This window comes from Sinocyclocheilus rhinocerous, unplaced genomic scaffold (genome assembly GCF_001515625.1).
Source record: "Sinocyclocheilus rhinocerous isolate Xijiao unplaced genomic scaffold, SAMN03320098_v1.1 scaffold273, whole genome shotgun sequence".
Lineage (NCBI taxonomy): Eukaryota > Metazoa > Chordata > Actinopteri > Cypriniformes > Cyprinidae > Sinocyclocheilus > Sinocyclocheilus rhinocerous.
In genome coordinates this window covers 637,846-655,152 of record NW_015656360.1, presented here as the reverse complement: position 1 = coordinate 655,152, position 17,307 = coordinate 637,846, and the positions used below count along the sequence as shown (strand labels likewise).

The window sequence follows — 17,307 nt, the reverse complement described above, 5'->3', positions numbered from 1 at the left end:
TGGGGAAAGATAGTTGATGAGAAACTGGTGTGTATCTAAACATACCTCTCTATCTTGCCTTTGAATATATGGTTTCAAATGCAATCGATTCATGTCCGAATGTGTTCTGATGCAGGCAAATGTGAACAACAAAGGATACGGACAAGATCTGCTGACCGTCGAGAATGAAGTGGAGGAGCACAATATTTTCCACAGTGAAGTCGAGGCACTTGCTCCGTACATCACTGGAGACCGGGTACTTTTTAACTGACTCTTTTAAAATGCAGTGCCGAATAAAAGAAGAATAGTTGACTCTTTTGAGCAGTCATGCAAATGACATCTGCGACTCATCTGCTTACTTGCATAACAGGACGGTGTGGATGGCCAGCAGGCGAAGTACAACAAACTACTGGTGAGATTTAATTTTCTGCATTTTCTAATTTTCAACCTAGATATGAAGACTGAAGTTGTAATAGTAAGTTGTCAATTCTAAAACACTGTGGATTTGACCATGTCCATCTCAGGCGAGCTCCACTGCACGTCAAAAGAACCTGCTCAGTCTGAGGGACTACATGCAGCGCTGCACCAACGAGCTCTACTGGATGGAACAGCAAGCTGAAGAGCGAACTGCATATGACTGGAGCGACAACAACCTGGACTACCCTGCCCGCAAGAGGCAGTACGAGGTAAGGCTTAGAAATGAACAGCTCTTTAATGATAGGCAATACAAAAATGAACCGTAATTCTAGATGGTGCTAAGGCTACGGTTACATTTGAAATATGCTTTCATGATTCAAACCTCCTACAAATTATATGATTGTAGTACTGAAATGCAACAGAAACATTAAAGCAATATATTTTTAACAAGCTGCTTTGTACTTGACATCTTCGTCAGAACTTCATTAGCAAGTGTCTGGAGTCTAAGGAGAAAACCGTCACCCAGCTGAATGAAGATGGAGAGGAACTTATTGAGCAGAACCATCCGGGAAAAAATGTCATTGGGGTAATAATACAAGTCATTTTGTCAAATTTACAATCAAAAACTGGCTGGTTGCTGCAACATCACCATTAAAATACATTGACACTGTTTAAGGCATTATGGGATGTCTTTTTAAAGTGCATAACTGTACTGCACTATAGAGTAGTATGCAGTAACTATGGCAACACTGAAACACCAAAAAAAACTTTGATCTGATATCAGTTTTTACAATTTCTCTGAGCACAGTTAAGCCGAACAGGATATGTCATATATATAATCAATTTGAAGCACAATAATCTGCTTCATACTTTAAAATAACCACCATAATTGATATGTGGATTAAAGAGGTGTTTAGTTAGATTCTCAACCACAGGCTTCTTAAAAACATTTGATAAGGAATGGTGTCCCTTTTGGATAATGTACTGGCTGACTCTGTATACATTTTGCCAACCTATTTTATTATTTATTGAATTATTTATTTTTAAATGTATTTGTGTCATAATGTATTATTATTATTATTATTATTATTATGTTATTCTATTGCTGTTTATTGAATTATTTATTTTTAAATGTATTTGTGTCATAATGTATTATTATGTTATTCTATTGCTAGGTATTTTATTTCGCTGTCTTATTGTATGTTATTAGTTTGGGTTTTGTTAATTAAGGGTGTTTGGGTTAATCTTGCAGAATTTTAGCTTGTGGCATGTAGAAAAATACAGTAAAGAAATAAAAAAACATCATAATAACAAAGTAGAAAGACAAAACACCATCGGGCTAGCACACATTACGTACACATACACTGCAGTGACTGTAAATAAACCAAATAACTTTAAATATGATTTCATTGTACATAATAAAAAAAATGCAATTGAATATAATCAATGATGAGTCATATCCCTTTTTATATAAATTATAAAATGATGCATATATTTAATATCACAGTGGCATTGCTGTATATGCTTATTCTAAAACAAGTCTTGTTTTTAGGCACACATGGATGCTGTACATGCAGATTGGAAGGAATACCTCAACCTGCTGATCTGTGAAGAGAACCACCTCAAGAACATGGATGATTATCACAAAGTCAGTTTGCATTATTCATCGTTTCCTATATTTCCTCATGCTTGCTGTCAGTCTTGCTCAGTTGCATTCTTTTTATTTTTCCAGTTCCACAAGGATGCAAGAGACACCAGCGATTTGTTGAAGCGTCTGGAAACCGAGATCAACCAGAAATATAATCCTGAGTTTAAAGACATGTACCAGATGGAGGGCCTGATTGCTGACCTAGATGTAAATACATTGTTTTAGTTTGGCACCTATTGCATTTCTCATGCGCTACAATTTTTTTTCTTGATGAAATGATTAATACAGAGTTCTGGCATGAAGCTCTAGATGGCGCAATCCGATAGGTCTAGCTCAATCTGACCTGGCAACATCATTGTCACATGGCAGCTGATTGGTTCTCTCCTGTATCGGTAGCCAATGAGCTCGCTGCTCAACATTCAAATATATGACTATTGCTTGCCGTAGCAGTTGCAGCTTGCTTCAGAAACCCTCCACCTTCCCCAGCTCCACCTGTATATATCTGCTATGAGGTGATTCATGTATGCTATATGGGGGTTATTCATATGTGTTATATGTGCAGCAGCAGTATTTCTTACATGCTTACAGCAGCATGTTGTGGATGTATTGGCAGTAGCAAGTCTCGGTACTTGCTCTGCCGCAGCAGCGTAGCAGATCTATTCCACCAAGACCAAATACATTAACATTGTCATGCACATCACCATGCCAATCCCTCCGAGAGCCGTCATGACAGAACTGAATTTAAAGGTGTCTTCACTATCTAATGCTGTCTCTGTATTGACAGGATCAGGCAAAGGCCATGGACCATTTCGACGAGCGACTGAAAGCTCTTCAGAAGCGCAGCCTGCAGGTGCTCCCTCTGACTTACCGCAGGGAGACTCCTCAGAAACTGCTCCCTATCGAGGCTCTGTGTGAATATGAGACTAATGAGGTACGGAGTTTGAGCTCTCGCTCACTCTATGCACGCGGCTTAGAGCTCCACTAATACCAGTCAGTGAAACATCAGCTATTATCATGAGTAAGCACAGAAAAACGCTACACTCTGTCTCTGCTCGTGTTTTGGGTTCCCCCATCTAATGTATTTAAATCCTTAAGACGGCCTTCACCCAAACGATTCATCTCATATAAACCTCTAGAGACGTGTGCAGGGGATTTTGTACAGATTTCACATTTATTTTAAGAATTTGTGCTCTTTTAGCTGCAATATCAACTTGAAACAGAGCTCACTTTGCTTATTTTGTACGACACAGGGTTCAATTTTGCGAGGGGAGCGGTACACCCTGCTCAGGAACAATGGATCCAAATGGGACGTGAAGGACTCAAATGGCCGCACCATGAGTGTTCCAGCAGTGTGCTTCATAATCCCACCGACCGACCCTGAGGCTGTGGCTGTTGCTGATAAGTGGGTATTCCTTGATCTGTATATGTAATTTGTAATGTATACACTTACAAATGTGTCTAATATGAAAACATCTGTGCAGTCTAATAAACCAGCACAAAAGTATCAAACAGAAAGTAGCCAGCAGCAAATCTGCACTACAGGCACGACTGGCAGAGCTGAAGAAGGAGAGTACAGGAGGTCAAGGTTTGTCTTTTATGTTATAATATGAACTTAGATGCAGAGCTCTCGTAAATGGAGTAAAATATTCAATTCATTAATTTCTCGAACATCAGATAAACAAGAGCAGCAATGCCGTCAGCTGATGGCAGGACTGGATAAAGTGGTCAGTGATCTGGATAAGCAGGAGAAGGCCATTTACTCTCGTGTGCGCCCCCCACTGGAGCAGACACGTCCTGTGCAAGACAGCGCTGACAAGCTACAGGACATAAAGGTACAAAGTTTGGTGTTTTTTGTTTTTTAAGTATGTATTTCTTAGTGGACATCATGCATCAGAGTGTTAATAAATGTAAATTTTATAATGGGTTTCATTCTAATAATGTTTATTAAATTAAGTCTGAGCAGATATTTCAGTCACATTAGTAGAGTAGATCGCAATTGTTTTTTGCAACACCTTTTTAAAAGTATTAAAATGTTAGTTTAAATCTTATGTGCGCATTTCACCGATAAAAGGTGAAAAATAAGAAACTTCACAAATTTTATTGTGTCTACCAACAAAACGGTAGATTTAAATGTTTGAAAGTGAATGAGAATCTGACATTTAAACACAAAAGCATTACTTCTGATCCTGTATTTCAGTGGCAAATGATATTTTGACCTGATGCCTTAATCCAGTATTTTCTTCACAGGACATTGCTGCTGCTGTTCGTAAGATAGAGCCAGAAAAGTCTGCAAAAGTAAAGGAGGCTGAGACTTTCCTCAGATCCTCTCCAAAATGTGCAAGTGCACCACAGCTCTACTCCAAGGTGGATGAGGCTAACAAAAAATACAATAAAGTTGATCTGCTATTGAAGTGTGCTGATGACAAGTAAGCATACTTCCTTTTTTACAATGGAAGTCAAGAATGTCATGCTTTGAGAGCTTGAAATGTGAGCCTAAATATTTCACTTTGGTAGACTGCAGAATTCCTATCGGCTGGAGAATTCTTTGCAGAATGGCAAAGCTCTGCTGTCCACCTATGAAAACAAACTGGCAAGAGAGGAGGTCGCCCCATCTGACCCCACCTCACTGGAGAAGACCCAGCGTGAGTTGGCGGTAAGTTTAGTAATCCATGCCACTTTTTTTTTTCTTGATCTTTTTTTCCCCAGATTTACTATGTACTCATGCCTCATGTATTCCTATCTCCAGGACATTGCATCTGAGCTGAGGAGCAAAAGATCTACTATCACAGATACTGAGCAGAACTTGAGGGATGCCAAGGCCAGCTGCAACAATATGGCCAACAAAGTGCAAGAACATTGCCCTGATATTGAGAGGCAAGAGGCTGATGTTCAGAAACTCACCAAGCGCTTTGACAACCTGAACAGACAGGTTGAAGCAAGGTGAGTTCATATCAAAGTTATTTTAAATGCAAATGTACTTTAAAAAAATGATTTAAGAATATAATTCCACAGATTAGTCTTATTTAGTTTACTGCATGCTGTGATTGTTGTTCATATTACACCTTAACATAATAGGAGTGATTTCACTGTTAATGTTTATGGTTGCACTTCCTGTAAGGTTGAATTTGTTAATATTAGTTAATACATTATTTGTCAAGAACAGCATTAATTCATTTGTTTTTATTTGTAAATTTGTTATTGGTCACTGTGAAATCTAATGCACGTAAATGTTAATGAACTGAACCCTATTATAAAGTGCTACCATGTTTATTTAATATAAATGCATTCTTTTTTCAATAGCATAGGTCCTAAGTGTATTGAATCACAAAATATCAGCATCTTTAATTATTTTAAATGTTTTCATTTTACAGATCACAATGTCTGCAAAGAGCCAAAACCGCCTACGGCAATTACCACAATGACTATGACAACCTCAATAGCTGGCTTTCTCGAATACCAAACTATGAGCCACGTGAAACTGATGGCATCAGACAGATTGACGAAAAACTGAACAATCAAAGAGTAAGACTTTAGCCATTTCTGTCATGACAATAATGGAATTATAATGTTACAAATTACATTTATTGACCAAAACTATCTTTGAAATGTACAGAATCTGCTCTCTGACATCACAAGAAAGGAATCAGACCTGAACAATGTGTCTAGAAATGCACAGCTTTATCAGCAAGCAGTCAAGGTACAAAAATCAGTGTATTACAGAGCATTATCCTACTATCATGTTTATGCAAAGCCATGTGAACTCCTTTGTGTCGTGGCTTTCAGGACTATGAAAATGAAGCGGAGCAGTTTAAATCCATCCTTGACCTTGAAGATGGCTTGGTTCCTCAGACATACAAAAGGAGCAGACTTGAATCTCCTGCCTTGAAAGTGAAGAGAGAGGTGAATATTTTCAAAAAGTAAACAGTTTCCTGGATCAAGTAATTAGTGCATTTTGATGCCTTTTACCGACGGTTTCTCTGACTGGTAAAGTGAAACATGATTGTTGTGTTTTAAAGGAATCTGCAATTGAGGCCAAGTTCACTGAAGTGAATGCTGTGAACAAGCAGAGACTGCAGAACCTGGAGTTTGCTCAAAGCCTTCTTAACCAGGTAAAACACATTGCAGCATACATCATGCATAAAAATAAGCATAGTATGGCATAAGCATTGCGTTTGCTTTTTAACACATTCAATATTTTTGCAATTCATTACAGCAACCAGAAGTTACAATAATCCAGCAAAATGTCCAGACGGTGAGATCCTCAGCCCCAGGAGAAGAGCCCTGGAGAATCAGAAAACAGCTTCAGGAAGAAATTCAGCGGAGAGACCAAATGGAAAGAGAAATTCAGAGTGTCCAGAGTGACATCTATTTACTAGAGGGCCAGAAACCACAGGATACAATTGTCAAGAAAGAGCTCATCAAGAAGGTGCCTGACCCTCAACTTGAAGAAGAATATCACCGGGTTCAGCAGAAGCTCTTAGAAGAAAGCAGGACCACTCGTGTCTTAGAGAGCGAATTGGACACACTCCGTGTAAAGCTGCGTGGGATTGAGACCGAAATGAAAGAAGGAGCTCAGCAGTATACAGTCAAAGAGGTGCTCCGCATTGAGAGGGACAGGGGACAGGAGGAAGAACTCAGGAGACTGAGAGAGGAGCTAGAGGAAGTCAAGAGGATGAAGATGGTCAGAGCGAATGAAATCATTCAGATTCAAAAGCATGTGACTATTCTTGCAGAGGAGAAAAACAGGGAGCAGGAAATTATCAGGGAGGAGGAAGTCATTAAGGTTCAAAATGACCCTCAACTTGAGAGTGAGTACAGACTATTGCTTGACAGGAAACAAAAAGATATAAACAGCCGAAAGGAACTCGAAGACGAGCTTCGATTCCTGCAGGAGAAACTAAGGCGTCTTGAAAAGGAAAAGGCAATGGCTGAGGAAAAGATCTCCATCAAAGAAGTACTGAAAGTTGAGAAAGATATTGCTTTGGAGAGAGAGGTAGAGAACCTGAGAAGACAATATGAAGATGAAAAAACCAAGCGCAGCTCTTTGCTTAGAGAAAAAACTGACATTCATCGGAAGATTACCAGCCTGGAGGAAGAGAAGTCGAAGGTCATCATTCAGGAGAAGGTGCGTGAGATTGTTCGACCCGATCCGAAGGCGGAAGCGGAGGTGGCAAATCTTCGACTTGACCTGGTGGAGCAGCAGAGAAGATGCAGAGATTCAGAGCTCCAGCTGAAGTCCTTCCACGATGAACTGACAATGCTAAGAAACCGAGGCCCACAAATTGAATACAAAGAGCTCATCAAAGAGGTCATCAAATACAAGATTGACCCAGAAACAGAAAGAGAACTGGAGAAACTCAGGAATGAAATTGTTGACAAAACCCACCAAACAGAGAAGTTCGAGATGGAGATCCTCCAACTCAAAGAGGAGATTCAAAGATGGAAAGACACCAAGCCTCAAATTCAGACCAAAGAGGTTGTAAATGAGATCCTGCAATACAGAGAAGATCCTAAAACCAAGGAGGAGATTGAGAGTATAAAGAGAAAATTGGCTGAGGAACAGAGGAAACGTTTGGACCTGGAAAACGAAAGGGCCTCCAATGAAGAAAGGATCAGGATTAAGAAGATCGACTTGTCACAGGTGAGGGAAAAGATTGTCCAGCAAGAAGTAGTGAAGATGGAGCAGGATCCACTCTTGAGGTCTGAATGTAACACCTTCACTCAAAACATCAACAATGAGCAGAAACAGAGAGAGATCTTGAAAGAAGAGCTGATCAGGATGCAGCATCAAAAGACCGAATTGGACATTCAGCTTGAGGAGCTAGAACGTGAACGCAGAGCCCGCAGAGAAGCTGAGATTGAAATTCAGAGACTGAGAGTGCGGCTCAATGAGCTAGAGATCAGGGACAAGGAAAACAACCTTCAGAGTCAAGAATGCGACTGGGAGGAGATCACAGTCAAGGGTCCGAATGGCGAGTCCTCCGTTCTTCATGACAGAAAATCGGGCAAGAAGTTTTCCATTGAAGACGCTCTGAGGGCTGGAAACATCACAAACCGTCAGCTGCAACAATATCAGAACAAAGAGATAAGCATCCAGGAGTTCGGGGTCATGCTGTCAGGCAGAGGCAAATAAATCCATTCATCAGAAAAACAACATAAAATGTTATATTCTGTTTACTTGGTTTAAGATCTTAAGTAAACATGCTGTTTGTGTTCCCAAATTGCAGTTGAAATCTCTTTTTATATTCATTTACTCAATACAGTATGTATTTATTTTCAAATGCATTCTTATATCAATGCAAGATGGTGTTCCTTTGGTTATGGTGCTGAATTTGGGTTAATGTTACTATCACTATACCTATGAATCTTCATTGAAGATTAGCAACGAGACACTGAGAATGTTTTACTGAAATCTAGTTCAGTTTTACCGTAATCTGATCTAATGTACGCATATAAAATGTGTGCCTGAATGATAAAGTCACAGCCCTGTCAGTCTCTCTTTATGCACTTTTTACTTGTGTCAGATTATTCTACTTTCATGTTTGATTTAAGATTAAAAAAATGAAATGTGGATAAATCTGAGTACTGTTCTTTCCATTCATCTTAATCATGAAGTAATAAAAGTTCAAACTGTCTTTGCAATCACTTTTTAGTTAACCTTTAGTTGTCTTTCATCTATGGTTTAAATGGCTCTCAAACAATATACACACACAAATATAAATAAATAAAAGACTGAAAATGTTTTGATTACTTAGACTCCGTTTTTAAATTATTCAAATTAATATTTACATTTTAAAAAGAGTAAAAAGTAGATTTTGATCCTTTTTTTGCAGGAATTTATTTTAAATTTCAGAAATAAAAAGTCATAAGTAGGCTACATCAAAAGTTAAGTACATTTTGCAACTTCACATGAGCTTTATCAAACGCTGATACGGTCAGTGTCATTTCTATCACATCTTTAATTATGTATTGTGTTTAGTAGCATTAGAAATTACATTTTTATACATATTTGGAATAAAACAGCCTGTTTTAAGGCTCGATTTTTAAAAAACATTTTCTCCCAAATAAACAAATAGTAATTTCACACCTTTTCCAGTATTTTAATTTTAACATAAGTTGAAAAAAATTAATAATTTATTTACACATTATATTAACGTTTATTTTTATTTGTTTTCACTTTTCACCACACGTCTTAAATTTGTTCCCAAGCTTGAATGACACTTCCTTTCTCCTTCAGACCTGGAATAACCTTTTGGGGTTATTTCACATAAATCATTTTCATACAATGTCGAACGAATTTAGTCTATTTCTCTCTTGGTTTACATCATTATAAAATATCTGAAGAAAGAGAAATAACCGTTCGTTCAACTATTTAGAACTATACAGGAGTTGGAGGCTTATAAAGCCGCTTTCAAAGCGTATCGTTCATTTTTCTCTTCATAACTTCACCAGAACCTGCTGTTTAACAACACATGGAGCTGGTCAGTGTCCCCATTTACACTGCTAGTGAGCGACGAGCGAAACTACAACGCTTGTAGCGACAGCTGATTAAAGAGACGAGCGCGTACTACTTTGTCGCGTCGCGTCGCTAAGTAGTAGTGGTAGATGGGTGTAGTGGGTGTGTTCATTCCCTACATTCAGTGCGACGTTTCTCGCTAACAGTTTAAGATGGCGACCGTGCATCTAAGGATCGGGGATCTGGTTTGGTAAGATAACTATTTTAACTTCTCACGATTTAATTTCACGTCGAGGTTAAATACACTTTCGTGCACGTGAAAGGCATTTTGTCGTGGCTGCAATAAAATGTTTTGTTAAAAATCTAGCATATAGGCCCAGTTTATGTGTCGTCATGCCAAACACTGAGCAGCAGGCTTGAGAGAGCTTAGCATACAAGCTAACGATTACTTGTATGCTTTTTGAGAAAAAAAACACGTGCTGTTAGTGTGTTTAACGCTAAAGGAACGTTTCATCTTTGTTTTAGATATGTAATTGTATAAACAATTAATGTAATACAAGCTTCAGTGTAGTTGGGGCAGTTTGCTGATGGGGTCGAAACGGGGTAACGTTACGCTATAAACTAGCGTTAGCTTGTCACGATATCTTTCATTTAACGTTAATAAACGCTCAATCGTGTCACGTTTTATTTAAAATACTAACTTATCGTCTCATTATATATTTCAGGGGTAAGCTTGGACGCTATCCACCTTGGCCAGGAAAGGTAAGATCTTTTCATGTGTTAAACGATTGAGTTGAACTTCTGTTGTTTTTCTGAGGGCAGCTGTTGGCTCTTGCATATAGAGGTCAAAGTCACCGGCTGTGTTAAAAACCTAGTGAGCTAATCTTTTTTTTTATCTAGAAAGCGTTTTTAGTCGATTTTAATCAAACCAAAGCAAGAATGCTTCAAATTAAACGTTCAAACATGTACGGAAATGCTTTCTATTAAAGGGGTCATATGATGCGATTTCAAGTTTTCCTTTCTCTTTGGAGTGTTATAAGCTGATTGTGCATAGATAAGATCCCTGAAGTTGCAAAGACTATGAAAAATAATGTGTTTTTTGAACATTAAAGCATGTCAACATATTCTGTTACACCAAATACACAAAATAATGATCTTTTAAAAAGCATCATATGACCCCTTTAACAGTTCTCTGAGATACAGCTACATTATCAGCAGACTGTTTTGGATAATGTGTTGAGTTGTTTCATTTACTGATCCCTAACCATTGTGTTTTCAGATCGTCAGTCCTCCGAAGGATCTGAAAAAGCCAAGAGGCAAAAAATGTTTCTTTGTCAAGTTTTTTGGAACTGAAGATCAGTGAGTACAGAGATGATCGTAGTCTTTTACCATCACTTCCTCTTGTTTGCAGAGGATTTGAGAGGTTAAACTAAGCAGATGTTGACTTTTGATATGCTTTGCCCTTTTAGCGCCTGGATAAAGGTAGAGCAGCTGAAGCCTTACCACCCCCACAAAGAGGAGATGATCAAGATAAACAAAGGCAAGCGCTTCCAACAGGCTGTTGATGCAGTTGAGGAGTACCTAAAGAAGGCCAAGGGGAAAGATCAGGTTAGTATATTCACAAATTTGTGGTCTTGTTTCCACCTTGGCTTTTCTGTGATCTGGTCATAAGCGGTCAGCTGAGATGCATACAGTTTTCTAGCTGGTATTAAAGGGATACTCCACCCCAAAATGAAAATTGTCATTAATCACTTACCCCCATGTCGTTCCAAAACCGTAAAAGCTTTGTTCGTCTTCGGAACACAATTTAAGATATTTTGGATGAAAACCGGGAGGCTTGTGACTGTCCCATAGACCGCCAAGTACCGTATTGGCCCGAATTTAAGACGACCCTGATATTAAGGCCCTTAAAGGGATACTCCACCCCAAAATGAAAATTGTCATTAATCACTTACCCCCATGTCGTTCGAAACCCGTAAAAGCTTCATTTGTCTTCGGAACACAATTTAAGATCTTTTGGATGAAAACCGGGAGGCTTGTGACTGTCCCATAGACCGCCAAGTACCGTATTGGCCCGAATTTAAGACGACCCTGATTATAAGACTTTTTCCAGATGTACCTATTTGACTTTGGGAATGGCACACTCGTTTTATGCGTATTTGGCGCCCCCTAGTGTTGTGGGTGTATTATTGACATGTCAAAGTCTAGACCCTGAATATAAGACGACCGCGTTTTTTCAGATGTATTTCCAAGAAAAAACATCGTCTTATATTCGGGACAATACGGTAAATTATTGTCAAGGTCCAGAAAAGTATGAAAAGCATCGTCAGAATAGTCCATCTGCCATCAGTGGTTCAACCGTAATGTTATGAAGCGACGAGAATACTTTTTGTACACGAAGAAAACAAAAATAACGACTTTATTCAACAATTCCTCTCCTCTGTGTCTCTCCGCATCACCTTAGCGCCATTTTGGAGAATATCCACTGAACGCAAACTGCGTACGCTCTTCTGCAGATGGAGTATTCTGATGATGCTTTTCATACTTTTCTGGACCTTGACAGTGTATTTTACTTGGCAGTCAATGGGACAGTCACAAGACTCCTGGTTTTCAACCAAAATATCTTAAATTGTGTTCCGAAGACGAACGAAGCTTTTACGGGTTTGGAACGACATGGGGGTAAGTGATTAATGACAATTTTCATTTTGGGGTGGAGTATCCCTTTAAATTGCTTTTTAAATATGTCTCCTGTGGCCACTTCTGTTCAGATTTCCCCTTATTTTGGCAAACTGTACATCACTTTTGCGAGAGTGCCAAGTGCAGCACACAGTTGCTATCGACTGAAAGACCCTGTGTTATGCAGATTCCGAGCAATCAGGAAAGGAAAAGGATATAGAAAGCAGCTGTGATTTTTCACCATAATTCATATGTTTTGGTACAATGGAGCAATGTTTGAATTGCTTGTTTTTAGGGATGCACCGAAATGAAAATTCTTGGCCGAAACCGAACAAAATGAAACACTGGGCCGAATACCGAACACGGTTTTTCAAGTTTTTTTTCCCCATGTATTTTGCCAATTTTTTTCACCATTGCATAAATTAAAAAGCCAAAATGTGCTTTTTACTGTTTTGTCTTGCTTTTCAAAGAAAAAATCAATTACAAAACAATAATTTAAAAATATTTAACACTGAACATTTTTTTTACATTCTAGCAGACATTATACCAACAAAGCACAATTTAACTTAAAATGAATAAGTTAGTAAAATAATATTTTTTTGGCCATCAGACCCATTGAATCAGGCATGTATTTTTTACTATACAATAAAAAAAAGCAGCCTTGCTGAGTTGAAGAACCTTCTTTTAAAACATTAGAAAATATTACAGATCCCAATTTGAACATTACAGTATGTGTGAATGTTATAATAAATGTATTAACAGAGCTGTAGAAATTATCCTTATTATTGTCTTTTTATTTTATTTTACAGAACAACAGTAAAATTACAATACTAACTATGAATGTTGGAGTTCTTGCTTTTTCTCAACTTTTATTTTGGCGGAAACGTGCAGGAAGACCTCAGCGCTTCTTTTTGTTGACAACAGCAGATTTATAAATGAGTCTCTTTACGAATACGTCGCACGTATCGCATTGTCACGTGCCTTGTAAAAAAAATCATAAAAATGTGACTGAGCAACTGAGGAGTAACACTGTTTCAGCGCAGACTTTCCTCGTGCTTTGGACTTTGAACCCTGGTTAACGAGCAGATGGCACCGCAAGCTTTTGCAGTGCTGTCAGAATACATGCAATTCGTGCGTGTATTAGAAAACAACATTCTGCAGCTTATTTACTAATTGTTTAAGGCCATTTCGCGATTTTAATCATCATACAGTAACCAGCAACAATCACCCCGTCCTCTTCTCATCGAAGACATGTGATGCAGTACTAAACAGTCTCTCGCTGTCGGTGCTTGAAATGATTTTTGCGTTTTTCTCCGACAGTTTAAATGCTTCCACACTGCTGACATGTTTGTTGCTTTGCGCCTCTCACTCTACTCTGGTTGCTATTTGATCGCGTCACGTCATTGTTCGGTACAGTTTATTCTGTCTTTTCGTTTATTCGGCCGAATTATTATTAATAATTTCGGTTACCTGAACATTTGGTGCATCCCTACTTGTTTTGGTGCGCCTTCTCACAACACATCCCACAATGATTAAGTATTAGGTCAGTAGGCGATATTTTGTGGCTGTTCATTCACATGAGCGTCTACACTACAAAAGCAATCCGCTTCGTGTTATGTTCCGAATTCCTCATGTTGTGTAAACTTCGTTTTACAGACACACTCTGATGACAAAAGCAAGTCAGATAAAGGGCGTAAAGCAGCTAAACCAATGAAGATCATTGAAGAAGATGATGAAGATGCCTTCAAGGGTGGCTCGTCAGACAAGGTTGGAAGATAATGCTTCACCATTAAATGGCATTGTGGAGGGGAAGGGTTAGGTCATAACCAACACGTTTTTTGTCAGCTTCATCAAAGTAGCTAAGGCCATTTGCTGTTGCACCTGTTGTGGAGTCGGGTTACAATTGTATGTTTTAGAGGTGGATTTGTCAAGCGGGACCCACCCGTTCAGTGAGACTGATGTCATCTTTTGCAGTGTGACCAGTGTATCCGCCTGGCCATTTTTTGACTGGGTCGAGATGCAGTTATTTTAGGGCTTTGTTTCATGAGATAAAGCCATTCTGTACACATGGTGAATGTGTCTCTCTTTCCCTTAAGGAACAGACTGATTCTGACCCAGAGCCATCCTCTGTACGACGGCTGGTCGCTGGAACAGTATCAGGATTCAAATGGGAGAGCAGTGTAGGTTACATTCACAGTTTGTTTCTGCACTTTTATGGGATCTACACATATGCCCTTTTTAAGTTACCAGTAAGATGTACCCACAGGCTGATTTTGGTGCAGTTACAGCTGTGTCTTTTCATAGCAGCTGCACAGCTGGTGTGAAAACGCCTCATTTTCAAAATGCAAGTCATTATGTCCTTCACTATATAGTTGCACCTCTCACCATGTCGCTGTAATTAGTTGCAGATTAAACAACTGTCAGGTCAGTAAGTCTCTTTGGAGAATAGTTTCCAATTTAACTCTCTTCCATTATAGCCAGTAAAGGATGACCCACATTTTCATCACTTTCTGCTCAGCCAGTCTGAGAAGGTAAGGAGACTTTTTGCTGGGATGCTGATTGATTTTCCTAGTTCGTGCAACCTTACCCCTATCTCTTGCACATTGCTCACAATGGCTGCTCTAATAATTTCTAAATACTTTTCTCCCCCAAACTGCTTCTGGCAATGCTAGTCGGCTGAATCTGCAGCATGGCAGTTGTACTGAATTTTTTACCTAACAGAACAGACGGCGTTAAGCTTATTGGTTAATCCTCTGAGGTTGTGAGCTGATATTTACTCAACTTTACTGTTTAAAAACTATTTTTGGCTATGGTTTTGTACAAGGTCTTTGTCTCAGCTGTGGTCAGGGTCCAAAATGAACACTTCTTATTTTAATCCAGAACTCCACATGGCTAATTATTTACACTACCATTTAAAAGTTTGGGATCAATAAGATTTATTGTTTGAAAGAAAGTAATACTTTTATTCATCGACGACACATTAAATTAATCAGAACTGGCAGACATTTATAGTGTTACAAAAGATTTCTATTCCAAATAAATGCTTTTCTTTTGAGCTTTTTTTTCAACAAAGAATCCTGAAAAAAGTAAGGTGGTTATTAAATATTATGCAGCACAACTGTTTTCAACATTAATATTAAAAAAAATAATGTTTCCTGAGCAGCAAATCAGCATATTAGAATGATTTCTGAAGAGTAATTTGACACAGAAGACTGGGGTAATGACTACTGAAAATTCAGCTTTGCCATCACAGGAATAAATTAAAATTTAAAATATATAAAAATACACAGTATTACTGTTACTGTATTTTTGCACAGATAAATGCAGCCTTGGTGGGTATAGGAGATGTACAAAAAAAAACTCTTACTGACCCCAAACTTTTGAGAGGTAGTGTTCATAATATTTCTGCAACCATTTTATCGAGTTGTTTTCAAGCTTGTGCTCAAAAAGTGGGGTGATAGTTAACAGACCACTGAAACAATACTGTCAAAAAAGAACATCTTTTTTTTTTATGCCACAGCAGTTGTAAGCTACATATTATGGTCAAAAATAAAATTGAATAGAAAAATATTTAAAATAAATAGGCAGTAAAATAAACAGTAAAAATATTTATGGCCATAGGTGTGGCAAAAAGTTAATTTTGGACTCTGGCTATGGTTGCACAGTTTGTTAGCGTGTCTGAATAATTGATTGAATTGATGGAAAAAATGTATCGGAAAAGATTGTTTTCAGCCAGCAAAGACGCCCAGCCAAGATACTCTTGTGCTTCTGTTGACTCTTCCTTTCCTCTTGGCACTTCCTCTTCAGAAGAACATTTCCTTCTTGCTTGTCCTTTTGCCCTTTTGCTTTCAGGCGCCACAGTCAGAAACGAATCGATCTTAAAATTATATCTCCAAAAACGGAGACACTGAGATCTTAATTGCCCGAGGCTTTTCTCAAAAATGTTCATTTAGGCTGCGTCAGCCGTTTTCTTGCCCTGTATAAGTTTCAGTTAAACTGAAATGGAGCATGTGGCTGAGCATGATAACTTGATTTTCAGTTCCTAACACTGGCTTCGCTCCTGGCTCTCACATCAGATATGGCAGAAAGAGCTGTGTGACATAACAGCAGAGGATAATATAAGTGCAATCCTTACTGGAATCCGACAGAGCCATGAATAACGTGCACTTAAGATCATTTGTGACTGTTGGGCCAAAAGGTTTCCACCTGGTTTTCCTCCCTTGGCTCTGGACTTGGTGTTTTCTCCTTGATGTGTATCTAGGATACTTTGAGTGCAAGACTATTTGCTATTTCTAGACAATCTAAAATGAATCTGTTGAATTGTCTTTGATTGACAAGAAAATCTCCCTTTTCTTTACAGCCAGCTTCATCAATGGAGCCCATCACCAAACGCTTAAAGATAATCGAGGAGGTGAGCCCTGTCTAGGATTTCATAGCTTGTGGTTTCTTCATTTACCTGCCAATTAGCCAGCTAGCATTGCTTGGTAATTTTAATAATTGTGTATTGTCTTCTTGAAAAGGACACAGGATCAACGTCTATTCAAGCAGCAGACAGCACAGCCATCAACGGCAGCATCACACCTACAGACAAAAGGTAATAAGAAAGGATCCTGTTTCTAGTGGTCAGAAAAAGTGGGGGTCCAAATGTCTGAGACCACACTGAAATTCTGAGATTTGGGATCTCACTGTTTTAGGTCACTGATGAACAATGCTCGCTAAAAAAAAATATATTATTATTATTATCAGTGTTATTGTAGTCTTATTTGTATGCTGTTATAATAATTATTAATATTTGAATGGGCTTTTTTAATATTTTCAGTTTTTCATATTAGCAATTTTGTGTGCTTTTGTCATTTTGTTAGTTATATTTTATTTTATATTTAGCTTTATTTTTATTTCAGTTTTAGTAATTTTAGTACTTGAACTTATCAGTTTCTGAGACAGCATTTCTAATTTAAAGGGGTCATATGATGCTACTAAAAAGAACAGTATTTGGTGTATTTGGTGTAATGAAATGTTTATGCGGTTTAAGGTTAAAAAAACATTATTTTCCACATACTGTACATTATTGTTTCTCCTCTATGCCCCACCTTTCTGAAACGAGGTGTGCTGTGATTGGCCAGCTATCCAG

At 38.3% G+C, this 17,307-nt stretch overlaps 2 protein-coding genes across 2 annotated transcripts in view; both read left to right on the top strand.

Moving 5' to 3' along the window:
* Positions 1-8,177, top strand: part of LOC107720077 (periplakin-like) — an 11,438-nt gene extending 3,261 nt beyond the window's left edge. Inside the window, exons 4-21 of the mRNA XM_016527682.1 lie at positions 116-235; positions 350-391; positions 504-665; positions 875-982; positions 1,949-2,044; positions 2,129-2,251; positions 2,829-2,975; positions 3,295-3,446; positions 3,526-3,629; positions 3,719-3,876; positions 4,292-4,470; positions 4,559-4,697; positions 4,791-4,984; positions 5,416-5,566; positions 5,658-5,741; positions 5,828-5,944; positions 6,061-6,153; positions 6,258-8,177. Of these exons, the coding sequence (XP_016383168.1) occupies positions 116-235; positions 350-391; positions 504-665; positions 875-982; positions 1,949-2,044; positions 2,129-2,251; positions 2,829-2,975; positions 3,295-3,446; positions 3,526-3,629; positions 3,719-3,876; positions 4,292-4,470; positions 4,559-4,697; positions 4,791-4,984; positions 5,416-5,566; positions 5,658-5,741; positions 5,828-5,944; positions 6,061-6,153; positions 6,258-8,177 (4,089 nt within the window). The remainder of the gene's footprint in view (positions 1-115; positions 236-349; positions 392-503; positions 666-874; positions 983-1,948; positions 2,045-2,128; positions 2,252-2,828; positions 2,976-3,294; positions 3,447-3,525; positions 3,630-3,718; positions 3,877-4,291; positions 4,471-4,558; positions 4,698-4,790; positions 4,985-5,415; positions 5,567-5,657; positions 5,742-5,827; positions 5,945-6,060; positions 6,154-6,257) is intronic.
* Positions 8,178-9,660: 1,483 nt separating this feature from the next.
* LOC107719997 (putative oxidoreductase GLYR1) overlaps positions 9,661-17,307 on the top strand; it is a 12,181-nt gene continuing 4,534 nt past the window's right edge. The window contains exons 1-9 of the mRNA XM_016527560.1: positions 9,661-9,750; positions 10,226-10,262; positions 10,780-10,859; positions 10,970-11,108; positions 13,833-13,943; positions 14,273-14,356; positions 14,654-14,707; positions 16,537-16,587; positions 16,697-16,770. Coding sequence (XP_016383046.1) covers positions 9,713-9,750; positions 10,226-10,262; positions 10,780-10,859; positions 10,970-11,108; positions 13,833-13,943; positions 14,273-14,356; positions 14,654-14,707; positions 16,537-16,587; positions 16,697-16,770 — 668 coding nt within the window. The 5' untranslated portion in view covers positions 9,661-9,712. The remainder of the gene's footprint in view (positions 9,751-10,225; positions 10,263-10,779; positions 10,860-10,969; positions 11,109-13,832; positions 13,944-14,272; positions 14,357-14,653; positions 14,708-16,536; positions 16,588-16,696; positions 16,771-17,307) is intronic.